Consider the following 15,220-nt stretch of genomic DNA (forward strand, 5'->3'; position numbering starts at 1 on the left):
TTATTTATTAGTTAGCTTGAGTAATGAAATATTGCTTTTAAACGCATAGAATAGCCACGCGTAACAATATATTCATGGCATCATTTTATTAATAGCATGCGTGCATTGGGGCAATTGGTATCTAGCGTTGTAAATTATTTGAATTAATTTATATGACATGCAACAAATAACAGAAGACATTTTGAACTAGATACTTACTTTTAGGTTAGGTTAGTATGCTGTATCAAAATACAATATTAAAACGCATATTATATAACTAATTTACGCTTTAATATTGTAAAGTTAATTTATTTAGGAAGCATAAATTTAGTAAGACCTCCTCAGACCTATGTTTTATCCCCTCACTTAGGCTGAGATCTATAGAGCGTTCTTGGACTTTGCTAAGACTTTACTTACGTAAAACTTTGGAGAGTGCAATAAAACGCGACTTGATTTTTTCAGTGGACTGTCTTAGCTTAAGGTCAGCATAATTGCAGCTATCAAATTGGACCGCATTTTAATTTTAGTGTTTTTAATCAACTTCAAAAAGGAGGAGGTAATCAATTCGATCGGTATTTTTTTTATGTATGTACACCGATTACTCTGAGATTTATGATCCGATTTACGTGATTTTTCTTTAGTTTGATGCAGAATAGATGCCATTAGGTCCCATAAAATTTTACATAGTTTGGCCCAGTAGTTTTAATTTTATGAACTTTTTTAATGAACATTTTTGTTTACCTCGATGATATAATTGTTTTTTGTATACGGCTTTTTTAGAAGTTTTCATTCAGGTTGATTATATATATATAATAATAATTATTATTAACTAACACTAAAAAGTAAAAAATAAAAAAAATACGTTTAAAAAAACCGACTTCAAAAACTAAAAAGTATCAAATAACTAAAAATTTAATAAAATACACCTTAACCTTTAATATTAATAAAATACTATTATTTGTATGTGCTACATATTGATAGTTTTGAAGTCGGTTTTTTTTAATATCGTAACTGTTCTGTGTTTTTCATTGCACTAAAATACTTTGTATTACATTTTATATGCGCAGTAAACACTCTATTTTCTAAAGATTATATTAATTAAAAATATATGTGTTAGAAAATAAAATATTGTACACGTGAATACGACGCTGTTTATCAATATTTGTCATAGCGATTGACAAAAAGTAAAATACTACACAGTTCACTAACACATCTGTAAAACGAGCACACATAAACATTTTAAATTTAGTCTCACCGTAATGAGGAGAGTGTTTGTCTATTACGTTAGTAGTTTATGGATAAAGCGCGAACTTGTCTTTTGCATTGGGCTGCCTTAGCTTAAGATCGGCATATTTTCAGCTGTCAAATATTATGATAAGCTTAAGTTCTACGTAAGTAAGGTCTGAGCAAAGTCAAGTATAGATCTCAGCCTTAGTCGATTCGAAGAGTTGTCGTCATCCCAATCTTAATATTAGATATACTAATCTACTAAAATACGACATAAACACTGCGTCGACGATCGCAGCTCATTTCTGTTTGCAGCAAACGCGACGTTTCAATAATACGGGGGAAATTGGAACGGAGAATTGATGACAAAGAGCGACGTACATAAATAGCCCGTCGCGGACGGAACAGTTCATTGTACGTCGCTACTGAGTCAAAGCCCGAAGACATCCAGCGTCAGGCGGTAGCAGTAATCAGCGGCCCGTCGACCGTCGGAGTAAGATTAAACTTAGTTAAACTACATCGCCTTGCATCTTTGCATTCAACTTCTTTGTTTGTTCGTTTTTTTTTTATGACAGTAAGGGACGTGACATCCAGGACGTTCAGTTGATGATAATTGACAGGCCCTGCCCATAACAATGCAATGCCGCTCAGGATTCTTGAAAAACCCAAAAATTTTGAGCGGCACTACAATTGCGCTTGTCACCTTGAGACATAAGATGTCAAGTCTTATTTGCCCAGTAATTTCAATAGCTGCGGCGCCTTTCAGACCGAAACCCAGTAATGCTTAAACATTACTGCTTCACGGCAGAAATAGGCGCCGTTGTGGTACCCATAATCTAGCCGGCATCCTGTGCAAAGGAGTCTCCCACATGGTTTATGATAGACTATATTCTTTATGTCAGCCATAGATAGACAAAAATAGGGATCATTTGATGTCACACTTTGCGGATAGCAAGCACAGACGTCACTCTGAGTTAGCAGTATGTGAACACAGAACAACATAAAATATTGGCAAATAAGAATAAAGACAAGACGGGCTCAATTATTATACATCTGGTATTTAATAATTTCTTAATTAAAACCTCCGAAACAATAAATAGCGCCGAACTTCGCAGTAACAACTATGACAACTATTATATTAACTCCTGTAACCGCAGTCCCCCCGAAAACGTGAGCCTACAAAGCTCATGAAAAATACAATTTCAATAACTATTAATACTTTAAAAAGTATTTTATTTAAATAGATCATTTGATCAGACGTTTTGATCTCACTTCACGTTCTCAATGAAAACCAAACAATGGCACCAAATGCCAAAAAAGAATTAGGGATCGTATGTTTTGACAAGTGCTTGCCTTACTCTTAGCATAATTTTAAAACTGACCAAGTGACAACCTGACACTGCATATACCCACAACTTATGTGTCAAATACAATTGGTAGTAGTTGGGACATTGGCTTGAGACACAGTTGGGTTCAAGATCTCGTAGAGAGCAAAAGCTGGCAAAGATCTCTACGACAATCGGTCCTGCGCTGCCCTCATCCAGCGATCTTGACCATATCGTCTTTTTCGATTCGAGATTCGAGGACTTTTCTGCCCCACCGGCAATCTGTACGTCGAACTATGTGCCCCACTGCCACTTCAGTTTCGCAATCATTTCGGCTATGTCGGTGAACTTGATTCTCCTGAAGATCTCCTTATTTCTGATTCAATCTCGCAGGGAAACTTGCCTTTTATACTAATCTAATATCAACAACTTTTATTCACCGTTTATTAAATATGACACATAAATGACTGATATGCTGATAAATAAGTTAATCGTAGCGGAAGTAATCCTCTATCCCATTTTACACGGTTATGTAGTTGAACCGGACATCGGCACGGTAATAAGGACATCACGTACAATATTGTGCTTGATTAATCAATAAAATACACGTACTCGTACTAGTTGAACCTTACCATGCAAAGCATAAGGAATGTTTTCTAATAAATATCAAATTATCTCACCAGCATTAAATTAAACAAAAAATGAGTTATATAATTAATACAATAGGATGAAAAATCTTTTCGCATGGAGTATGTATTGAAATAAAATCTGTTTAGCTGCGCTGTATGTATACTTGCTTTGATGCCATTGAAAAGGTTACAATTCAAAAAAGAAACAATTTAGATAATGTTGTTTTCAACTATATTTCATTTGTTTATCTATCTGTCAAAAGGAGTTAATCGAATGAAGAGATTCGATACAGTTTAAAATTTTATTTAAAAAATGGAAAAAATGCAATGTACATTGTAACGGATAAAATGGAAGCTATTTTTGAAAAAGTGCAGCAAGATCGGCATATCTGTAGTTACGACATATCTGAAGTAAAGGAAAATGGCCACTATACAGTTTTACAATGCAAAGTTTCTTTAAGCATTATAGGATCCGGGAATTTTGGTGCGCATAGATGCAGCTTGCTCTGGTCACCTTGTAATGGATAAAATGGAAGCTTTTTTGAAAAAGTGGAGCACGATAGGCATTTCAGTAATTACGACATAGCTGAAGAATTGGAAATTGGCCACTAAACAGTCTAGGCCCATTTAAAAAAGCTCGATGTTTGGGTGCCACTGAAAAAAACCTGATGAACTTTATTGAGACATAATAAAAGCGATTCGTTTTTGAAGACTGACAACTGGTCATAAAACGTGGATCATATACGACAAGATCGTCCGAAAAGGTTGCAGTAACATGTCCGTCAGGCTTCACAAATTGTGGCAAAACCCGGGATATCTCGCAATACGGTGATATTGTGTGTATGGTAGTGTTGGAAGGGCATTGTTCATTATGAGCTTGAACGCCGGGCAGAAAAGTCGATTCGGATCTCTACTTACCACCAACTGATGACAAAACCGGCGTACCAGTAACTACGAAATAGCAAATAAGTAATGAAGAATTGGAAATTGACGACTGAACAGTTTTGACCCATTTGGAAAAAGCGAGGTACCTACTTATAAAAAGGTCGATATTTGTTTATGAAGAGATTGATGACTGGTTTCTAAAAAGGAGATCATATGATCACATATGACAAGTTCGTCCGAAAAAGGTTGTGGTAACACGTCGGTCAGGCTACAGAAATTGTGTTAAACCCAGGTTATCTTGCAATACGGTGATGCTGTGTCTGTGTTGGAAGGGCATTGTTCACTATGAGCTTTTACCGCTGGGCAGAATTATCGATTCGGATCTCTACTACCAACAACTGATGAGTTTAATGCAATATGTTGAGAGGTAGCGGCCAGAGTTATTATTATATTAACAGAATTGATGTAGAATTTTAGCACAACAACGCTAGTCCGCACACATCTGGCCACCCAGCAAAAGATAAAAGAAAATTTTAGCTGGGAGGTGTAAACGCAACCGCCATTTAACCCTTAAGCCTTCATATTTCCATCTATTTCTGTCTCTTCAGAATTATTAGTTATTTTTAATGAGATATTAGAAAATTTATATAGCAACAGGATCATGTCACAACTACCCATAAGATGGCTAAAAGTCAACGAACAAATGGCAATACACACTGTAATTAAATGTAAATTTTGTTATAAGGAAAATGCTGACATACATCACATATTATTAGACTGCAAATCATTTGGTATTCAAAGAATGATTACTTCTCAGTGAAATTTATAATTTGGCAGAGTAACATTCATTAAGGCGACACTAAATGCCGGCCACCTTGAGCGATATGAGTTCACGGCTCCTATGTAATTTGTTACATATATTTAAAAAAAATCTTTCGTCGAAAATTTAACCTTTTTACAGGCGCAAACAGTTTATTGCTTACAATCCTCATTATTGATTATTAATCTTAATAAATGTACCAACACAAAAAAGTAAAAGCTATAAGAACAACTTTTATGATATTACTATACTAAACAAATGCATGATACCGAGAAAAAACTTGTTTAACTGCAAACAAAACTGGTAGTTCATAATAGCTCTGGAGTGTTAAGTTTAACCAACAGCAAGCATTAGCAACCTACAAGTAAGATTTAAGGGTATGTGTAAAAGGATAAAGTAGGGTTTATAGCTCCAAATGCTATATTTTCACCACAAAACTTGTCTAAAAACACCTGTTTTGCGTGTTTTCTGCTTACTCTTCGCCTTAAGTATTCACCTTCGCTTTCAAGATAATTATCAAATTCAGTTTATTTCATTCCTATTTTTAAATATATCTTGAACAATGTGGAGAAGATTTAATCATCAAATGTATATTCTTGTCTTACAATTTAATTAGCATAGGTAAAATAATATATTTGTGATTTGATATTGTAATACAAATTTATTTATTACTCCGACTAAAGGTATCCATGGTAACGAAATATATTTAAAAAAATTAAATTGTTTCATCATATAAAATCCGAAGAAACTTTCTCCCAAACTTTTTTACGTTATCGTACTTTACGTTTATCGTATAAATTGTTTTTGTTTAAAAAGGGGAAAAACAGAATATTGAGTGCCGTATTGGTATGTTACGTCTCTCCGTTTCTTTGTGGTAAATTTAAATCAAAAAGAAGGAATCAACTCTCAAGGTATCTCTCAATGGTGATAAATCTCAGCGAGAGTCGTATATGAAATCAAATAAAAATTTTTCGTTATATTTTTTTTTTTTATTTATTTTATGGCACGGGAAGTCATTACACTTCAACATTAATGTTGCCACTTAACAAACACATTTATGCTGCCTTTATCTTTCAAATCCAGCCAGCCGAAATAAATGCGGGCTTGTAACTGAATACAATGGGTGGATTTCATATGACTTCAAATACTTAATTCAAACTTGGTGAAAATGCGTTGAGAGAGAGCGATAAACCTATTGATGTAGAGCAATCTGTATATAAAATGTAAGTTTCCAAGTAGAGAAGTGATCCTTTTGTTGAGAAGTTTAAAACGAAGCCATGATTCGATTTAAACAATTCATTCAACAATGTTGAGAAAGAAACCTCAGATTAGACGTGGGCCCTATGTAGGGTTACCTACTTTTTCTGGAAAAATAGATATGTCTTATTATAGAAAAAGTACAAATGTTATTTTTCTCCAAAACGTGTGACTGATGCCCGTGTTTTATGGCGTTGGATGCCAACAAATATAATAAGAACCTCTTAGTTGATAACAATAAGAGACGAGACGAACAGGACGTTCAGCTGATGGTAATTGATACGCCCTGCCTATTACAATGCAGTGCCGCTTAGGATTCTTGCAAAACTCAAAAATTCTGAGCGGCACTATAATTGCGCTCGTCTCCTAGAGACATAAGATGTTAAGTCTCATTTGCCCAGTAACTTCACTAGCTACGGCGCCCCTTAGAACGAAACACAGTAATATTTACACGTTACTGTTTCACGGCAGCCTATTTCTATAGGCGCCATTGTAGTACCCATAATCTAGCCGGCATCCTGTGGAAAGGATGATCCTCCCACTCCCACAGAATTGTAATTATTGGTATTGTTCAATATAAATCTCATTTTCATGTGTTTTCATGTAGCAAATCCAATCGTGCGACGATTGGCCGCGATACTAGTTTATAATCATAATATTATAATACAACAAACGCAATTTGATGAATATTAGTTATATCAAGGATAATAAAACTAGACGGAGCGTGATAATTATAAGTTAATTGCGCAATAATAAATGCTTTGTTGAGAGCATAATTAACGTAATATGAGAACAATCTGAGTTTATTACGTCATTATTTAACGTATAATCAGATATTTCGACGGCGTCAAGTGCCAGTTTCAAACGGCCTATTGTTTTAGAATAAGCTTTCATAAACGATTAACATGTTTGACAAACAATTCGTATTTTAATTTAGCTTAGATCACATCAAATCAAAGCGATATAAATATTATTGAAATTACTGTCAAGTCAAATAAAATCAAAAATCACTTGTTGAGGGTAGGTCATAAAACTACCAACACTAATATTTTTTTTTTGTTTTGCCTTCGCAAACGTTGAGTGTTAAAGGGAAGAAGTGGTAAAAAAAAATTTTGCCACTCTTTTTAGTACTGCAGAGGTTTACACCCGTACAACAATATTTTTGCAGCAGTCTTCTCCGGCGCGAAAATACTTTTTAGCCGACTTCAAAAATAGAGGAGGTTCGCAATTTGTATGTTTTTTTTTTATTTTGTTACCTCAGAAGTTTGGTACCTTAGTTAGTCGGTGTCAGGCAAGGTAGATTGGTACATACATAATAATCGGTGAGGTGTGCATATGTCACACACGCGACGTGACGAGGCGAGAGGCGAGACTGGGGGCCGTATTATTGTCGTAATAATTTGATTGACTTTTATGTAGTCAATATTTTCCATTTCCTTTTACTTAGGAGAACTCTAAAATTAAGTTGATTATAAGGTGTAGAAGAATACGCAATTCTTTTTAAAGATCATATGAAATTGTTTTAGGATTGATTTTTTTTTGAAGTCGGTTATTTTTTGTTAAATAATGTTAGGTAATAAATAATAGTATTTTATTAATATTACAGGTAGAGGTTTACATATGTATTAAATTATTTTTTTTATTAACTCACTTTATACTTTTTACTATTGAAACCTGTTTTGTATAAACGTAGTTTTATTAGTATTTTTTTTTAAATTTAATGTTTAAAGTGGGTGTTAAAAGTGTTACACTGACCGTGTCTCCTGTGCGCGTAGGGGTCGATGACGTCACCCTCCTTGTAGATGACGGAGTGCACCCGGCCGCGGGTGCTGTTCTGCGGAATGTAGCGCTTGGCGTGCTCCACGTAGTAGGTGCCGTCGCGCAACACGATCTGACCCTCGAACACGCCACCCGTCACCGAACCGAACACCGCCGACTGCGGCTCGTCTGCCATCAAATATTGATATTAAAATCAATCTTTTATCTATATAAATACGTATAATTATGTATGTGTAGTGAAGAACGTCGAACAGAAGAAAAGAGTATGAAGAATGAAGATTGAAGGTGCGAAAGAAGGCGCCGGGCGAGCGCCGAGCGGGCAGGGAAGTACTATTGAAGGAGGCGCTTGTGTCGCACGCGCATGCCGGGAACACCACATTCTTATTACATAATTTAAATAAAATACACAATATGCTAGTCAGCGCTTATACCTATACCATTGTACAAGTGAAATAGTAATTTAAATCATTTGAATTACAAACATAAATATTCTCTTTATAATACTTATTAGTTCGTAGGGATCGCTCGTGCAGATTTAATGTACGTGACAATTCGTATACTATGCAACGCATTTTCTAAAACATTCGTCTATAGTTTTCATAATCGCTGCAGTCATTTTGAAGATTAGTCAGAACCAACAGATTAAGATTTCAAAAACTTCCAAAAAATGCTTCATTCAAGCGAGAATTTTCTAAACGGAGCAAAAACAAAACGTTTTTTTTAGGAAAAAACTGACCAGACGTTCACTTGATCCAAGTCATCGCAATTGCGCTCGGCACATTGAAACGTAATATGGTTAGTTTATTTACACCAAAAATTTCCGGTAGCTAGTGAAATTACTCGGCAAACGAGACTTAACATGTTATGTCTCAAGGAGACGAGCGCAATTGTAGTGCCACTCAGAATTTTTGTATTTTACAAGAATCAATCTATTACCATTAGCTGAACATCCTGCACGTCTTGTCCTTTATTTTTTTTTTTAATAAATTTTACCAGCTACAGCGCTGTAAAGTATGCTTGCACATTACTGTTTCACGGCAATAAAAAGGCGTCGCAGTTGAACCCACCTAGCCGGAAGCTCTAGAGAGATTAATTAGAAAAAAGACAAATTTCATTATTTACCATTGAATATCTACAAAAGTGCTTACAATTAAGCCTTCGGTCTTAGCCAACTTATTCCTATAACCCTAAAAATTTATTATGCCTATAATTTATTACACAATAATTTCGGGGGTAAAATCTAGGAAACTGGGAAATCCTGACAATATGCAAATAGTTAAAACATTAATTAAATTAGTTCTTATCTGGCATAACTGCCTTTAATACTTCCAGTAAAGCAGTTAAAACACAATTTATCATCAGCGAATACCCGATCAAATATTTGCAAACCATCAAACAACAGAATTTAAAATTGCATCGAATAGTACATCAAACCGTAATACGCGAAGCTCGGCCGCGAGTGCTCTATCGTTTTTATAATATTGATGTTTGCATTCGAGCGCACAGCTCCGTGTTTGTTTCAGGAAAATATTTCAACTTTTTATCCACCCGCCGAAGTTTTATTTCATCCCCCAATTCGGTGCAGTCAACGCTCGCTCTAGTATACTTGTAACCGGATTTTTGAAATTGGAAAACGCAGAAATACAGTTCATTACTCGATCGCTCGAATTAGTGAAGCCGAGTTCTTCTGAGAGTAAAAAAAGTGGCTTTGTTGGTATTGCTGAAACGCTTCGATCAGTACTTAGCTCGTTCATGGTTTATTCGCATAGATATGGTGGCAATTATTTACTTCATGACCTTACGATCCGATATGGTCACGTGCAAATCAGATAATCGATAAGACTAACAAAGCTTATGTCCGTGTCGATTCTTTGCAACAAAAACAAATTAAAAACTAAATAGTTTTGTCCACATTTAGAAGGTTTTTTATACAACTAGTTCTTCACCTCGGCTACATCTAGATTGAATTTGATAGTAAAAAGCATTTCTCTGTTTAACAGCAGTATTCCAAACTAATTTTGATTGCAATTTTTCATATTTTTTCACATAGTAGCAATTAACTTAGAGCTCTCTTAATAAAATACTTGCATTTAGACAATAGTAGAAACTAGTGTTGCCCTTTAGGCCCTGATTTCACCCATGACACCGCATGACTGAGTTTAATAAAACTCAGTTTTGTCACAAATGCCAATCTTGATTAAAGAGAAAGCGATTTCACCAATACATTTTAACCGCATTCACGAAAACCGAGTTTAGATGTCATAAACAACAGAATGTTAGAACAAACAGCTGTCAAAACACTCATCGATTAGTATTAGTAAATATTGTTTGGTGTATTGACCAATGTAATACTTACTGCCACACCATGACTAATATTACAATTAAAATATTCAATTATTATATTAAACTATCATGCAAACCATAGAAATGAGGGCCAAACAGTATGAATGTTAATCAAAGAAATAATTACACCTGACCCTTTCCCTAGCCCCAACTATAACAGAGGGTCCGTTGATACGCGTTCATTTGCAGCAGTCTATTTACATAATTACTAAGTCTATGGACTGATAGCTCGGGGCGTAAAAGATACAGAAGTTTAATGACTACAAAAGTTTTACTGACACTGGCTGGATACTGACTAGTAATACCGTGACGATAAAGAGCAATTTGTAACATGTGCACTGCAGAACAAAGGACACTTGGCAACAGAGAAAATTTTATGAGCAGAGGTCTTCTACGGAAAAAACTTCCTTGCAAATTTAAAAAATGCCACAACAAAACGCGCGAGTTAAGAGCGACAATTGCCCAGCAATCCAAACCAAACATTTAGCAAATCCATTTAAATAATCACTAGGTCTATGCGACTAATAGATGTATGAACAACCATCAACAGTTATAGCTCACGGTAGGGCTATTAGTCTACTGATAAGTTGTCCTATATAACACGAGAGAGAATATTACTTACAACGAAAGTCAGTAATTTTTTAAATAGGTCAACTGATTCTTACGGCCGTTTGGTCTACTTACGGAAAAATTGTGCACACGTGCATATAATTTTGAATTAATTTAAAAGTCAGCCGTATCGGACATAAGCGAGGTAATGAGGCAGCGACACACGATGTCCCAACATGGAGCACGTGAGCTCGGAGCCAACGTGTTCGATCTGGCTGACAACGTGATCCAAATAATACATTACGGATACGGATCAAACGTTCTGGGCCGCGCTACCGACAGACTACACTCGTGATTTCTGATCGCATTTGTAGCTTTACAATACGAGATTCGTTTCGTTTACTATTTGATTAAGATAAGCCCTATAATCAGTATGATAGACAGTAACATCTGCTGACAAATAGGTTTTAACGAATGTTATCTTGTAAGACTGCAGAAATCGCAATAGCATTGCCGACGTATAAGAAAAAGTCGAATAAATGCACATATGAACTCGAAAGCCGAAAACGGAACAAAAGCCGGGGAGGACCGAACAGGGGGCAGCGTCAACGGTTCTCCGACGCTTTAAGGATTGGGATGATCTCGCAGACAGGTTTTGTAGGATCAGAACTCAAAAAACTGCACAGAGTAGTTAAATGTCAAATAGAGTTTGAACAAAGTTTAATTAATTACCATACTGTTTTAAACGTGTACTTTGACCTTTATTAATACTTGAGGCTTGGTGCAGTCATGCAACTGACTAGTTGTACGATAGAGGTGAGTATTCATATACTTGATAAAGCAATAAACTTAACTAAATATACTAAAAAAGTTCAGTCATCAGCAAATCTGCCACGACCTAATTTAAAATCTGACACATGGTCTAATCTACGCGTGGTCTAACACATCCAGTGCATAATATTTACTTTATTTTTACTTTAATTCTATTACACTCCGGAGTAGAAGGGCGCCGTAGCTAGTGAAATTACTGGGTAAACGAGACTTAACATTTAATGTCTCGAGGAGGCAAGCGTAATTGTTGTGCCACTCAGAATTTTTGTTTATCCCAAAAATCCTGAGACGCACTGCATTGTAATGGGCAAGGCGCATCAATTACCATAATTTGACAATAAGAAAGGTGTACAACATTTGACATCCTCCATTTTCGTGTCAATGTGCCATTAGAGAATCGAAGGATTGCTAATTGTTAAGCAAATTGTGAGTCACTGGAAGGGGGAACGCAGGGATATAAACAATTACATTTGACAAGTAGTTGTAGTAGTTTTGCCGTCTGCTATGTTAAATATTCATGAATGATTTCTTTCATTTAAAAAATTTATCCATCATAAATTAACTTATACAAGTTTTTCTTCTCTAGGGGCTATAATAATATAATTATAGTAATGTTGCCCCACTTTATCGAGACCAGCCTTTAACTCAGGAGAATCAGGGTAAGAAAATCGTGAACACGATCAATTAGGAGTATTCACATTAATTATTAAGAGTCATCTTGAAATCTTCATTTGCATTTCCCAAAAACAAACATTAGGTCAATTTTCTATCTACTTTTCACATCGAAAAGTAATTGAAAAGCACAATCGCAGCTCAATACATATCACATATTCATTATTCACAAAGTATGATAACCGTACGTTTTATAAATAATGCATGCGCATATTTAACAGAAATTCGCGATGTGTGCACGCTGGCAAAACTCTTTGATAATAATATTTGCGGTGAACTGTGCGGTCACAGACTGTTTTCATGCCTCAACGAAATAACAAGATGCCTTCATATTGTTCTGGTTGCTATTAAAACCTAAGAACAGACGTTCTCCAATGAAATAACTGTACATGAAAATGTTATATTTAAGCTTGTGAAATAATTAAAATGACATAAATGACAAAACTAACAATTACTATATCAATTCGAAAAATTGTAAGTACTGTAATGATATTTATAAATTTTCTGTTGCAATAGTAGGTCAACAAATAATTCTTCATCATTGATGTTTAATGAAGAACTGTTATTAGGTATTTAGATACAAGCGTTCCTTTAAAAGGCTCTCTCTCTCTGGGCTCGGTCCCACATGTCTGAGGATCTTCGTCAGCATTATGGTTACGGAGCGGAACGGATGATCTGCCTCCACCGGCTTCGGCTCCAGCTCGTCTCTTACAACCGTGGAGTTTTTGGATGATGCGTCTTTCAATTTGGTCAGTCCATCTTGTTGGAGAAAGCACGATATTTACCTTCAGTATTAGCAACCAACAATTATTTTTTTCATGTTTTCGACGCCTCTGCGCATTGTGAGGTCAAAAAATGAAAGAATACGTTGTCTGCCTGATGGACAAGCGAGTTTTTATTCGGATCTGGATCAGGATCGCATTGGTAAGTTTCGCCGCCCAAGGTATTCTTAATTTTCGTCTCCAACACTACATCTCGAATACATCAATCCTTTGCCTTTCTCGGCTCAATATTGTCCACGTTCCTATTCCATAAAAATAAATAGGGCATATAAGGACAATGTTTAAGGATGTATTTGTTTCCAAATAAATAAATGAGAGTCACAGGATCATTCTAGCCTTTTAGGCGATGTACACGCTTGCTTAGAAGGTATCCATATCGTATAGACCACGCGAAAGAAATATCATACGGTAAAGAATAGTAAATGTGCAAAGTAACCAAAGTAATGGAAATTACACGTTGGAAGCCTCAGAATCTATCATTAATAAAGTATCGGGTGGATTTGATAACCTACCATCGAGTGATCCCGATGCTCGTTCTTTAATATAATATGTCAGGTATCAACCTGACATATTATATTAACTTGTAATATTTATTATTTCAAATGAAGAATTAAATAAAATAGACACATACCAAAGACTTGTAAATGTCTGATACGGATGGAAATAGATTAATTAAAAGAAAAATCGTATCCGAATCTAGAAACGTCTGTCGCATAGAAACACTCGCATAAACAAAATAACAACATAAAATATTAATTACGAGTGGCAGACGGCGACATTACGGAATTACTAGAGAGGGTAAACACGAAAGAGATGTGACGACTGAGGGACTTCCGAGCAAACCGCAGGACTCCGAAAAATGTCAACTAAATTCAAAAGGCCGTGCCAGAAAAACTCGTACATTTTCATAATTCACTAAAGCCTCCGCCGCTGCTTCGCTATTTTATTTTTAAGTCGTATTTTTTAAGAAGATTTTATTATTTGCGAGCACTAAAGGGATGCCGTGGATATATGAATAAAAGTGGACGTAGCGATGTGAAAATAAATGAGCTGAAGAATTTGGAGTTGAATATGAATTTTATAAATGTAAAGTGTGCATTGAAATGCAAATGTATATAGATCGGACCGTATTTTTATTTATTAAACGTTATACTCTAGAGTCTAGAACTCTAGATGAAGTCATCGTGAAAGAAGGTATTGAATATAATCAGCAATAAAGCTATCTATAAATTCTGTCACAAAAAAATTATCGTTTTTGACCCCCTCCGCGTCCTTGTGGACACACTTATGAAATTCCCTTACATTTACATTTACGTTACATTTTTTAATTTTATTTTTAGAAGTAGGTATATAATCTAATGTATATTTTTCAAATAATTTAATGATTGATACATCTTCATTTTCTACTTGATTTCTGATCACTGTGTTAAGATCTATATGACATGGTTACTTTAGGAAGAAGACCCGGTATTGGGTGTCCTCATGTGTCGCGAGAGAGACTGTGATGATTTACCATTAGGTTATAGACAAGCACATTTTCTATCTTTTTTTTTTCCATAAAAATGCACTTCAGAAGGTCAATAAGGCTTACCTGTTGTTGTATGTTAGTATAAAATATACATATAATAATAGTCGAGACTACTTAACATTAGAATCAACTGCAACCATAAAAAAGTTGTGCTTTAGACAATAATCTTAATTTACTTAGATCCACTACAAAATATAAGAAATTTTGGATTTCCTAAAATTTTACTTCAACTGATACAATCTATGTTGATTTTAACATCATTTGTAGTAAACGTTTAAAAATATTGAGCTGCCAATAGATAGAAGTAATCATGGAAAAAAGACAATAACTTTTGAGGGAGCTTAGATATATTAACAACCTATCCTCATTAATAAGATATGCCAAAACATTGATTTATTTCAAGGCGAGTCTTCAAAGGCATACAAACACAAGTGGGCTGTTTTATCTATTTGCTATTGCATTGGATACCTACAAGATTGTTTGTTTAGAGTGTCAGAATAGAGTTTATTTAAACCTAAGAATACCAGATACAAGCAGCAGCAATATCAGGAAACAAACTTTAAAAACTGAGTGGTGATCCCGCTTATTATCTGCCTGCACAAACTCAGGCCAGC

General features: G+C 35.2%; 1 protein-coding gene across 1 annotated transcript in view; it reads right to left on the reverse strand.

The window, feature by feature from the left end:
- Positions 1-15,220, reverse strand: part of LOC126968604 (disintegrin and metalloproteinase domain-containing protein 10) — a 153,297-nt gene that overhangs the window by 65,890 nt on the left and 72,187 nt on the right. Inside the window, exon 4 of the mRNA XM_050813635.1 lies at positions 7,878-8,069. Within this exon, the coding sequence (XP_050669592.1) occupies positions 7,878-8,069 (192 nt within the window). The remainder of the gene's footprint in view (positions 1-7,877; positions 8,070-15,220) is intronic.

The sequence above is a fragment of the Leptidea sinapis genome, chromosome 1, assembly GCF_905404315.1.
Source record: "Leptidea sinapis chromosome 1, ilLepSina1.1, whole genome shotgun sequence".
NCBI classification, from domain to species: Eukaryota; Metazoa; Arthropoda; class Insecta; order Lepidoptera; family Pieridae; genus Leptidea; species Leptidea sinapis.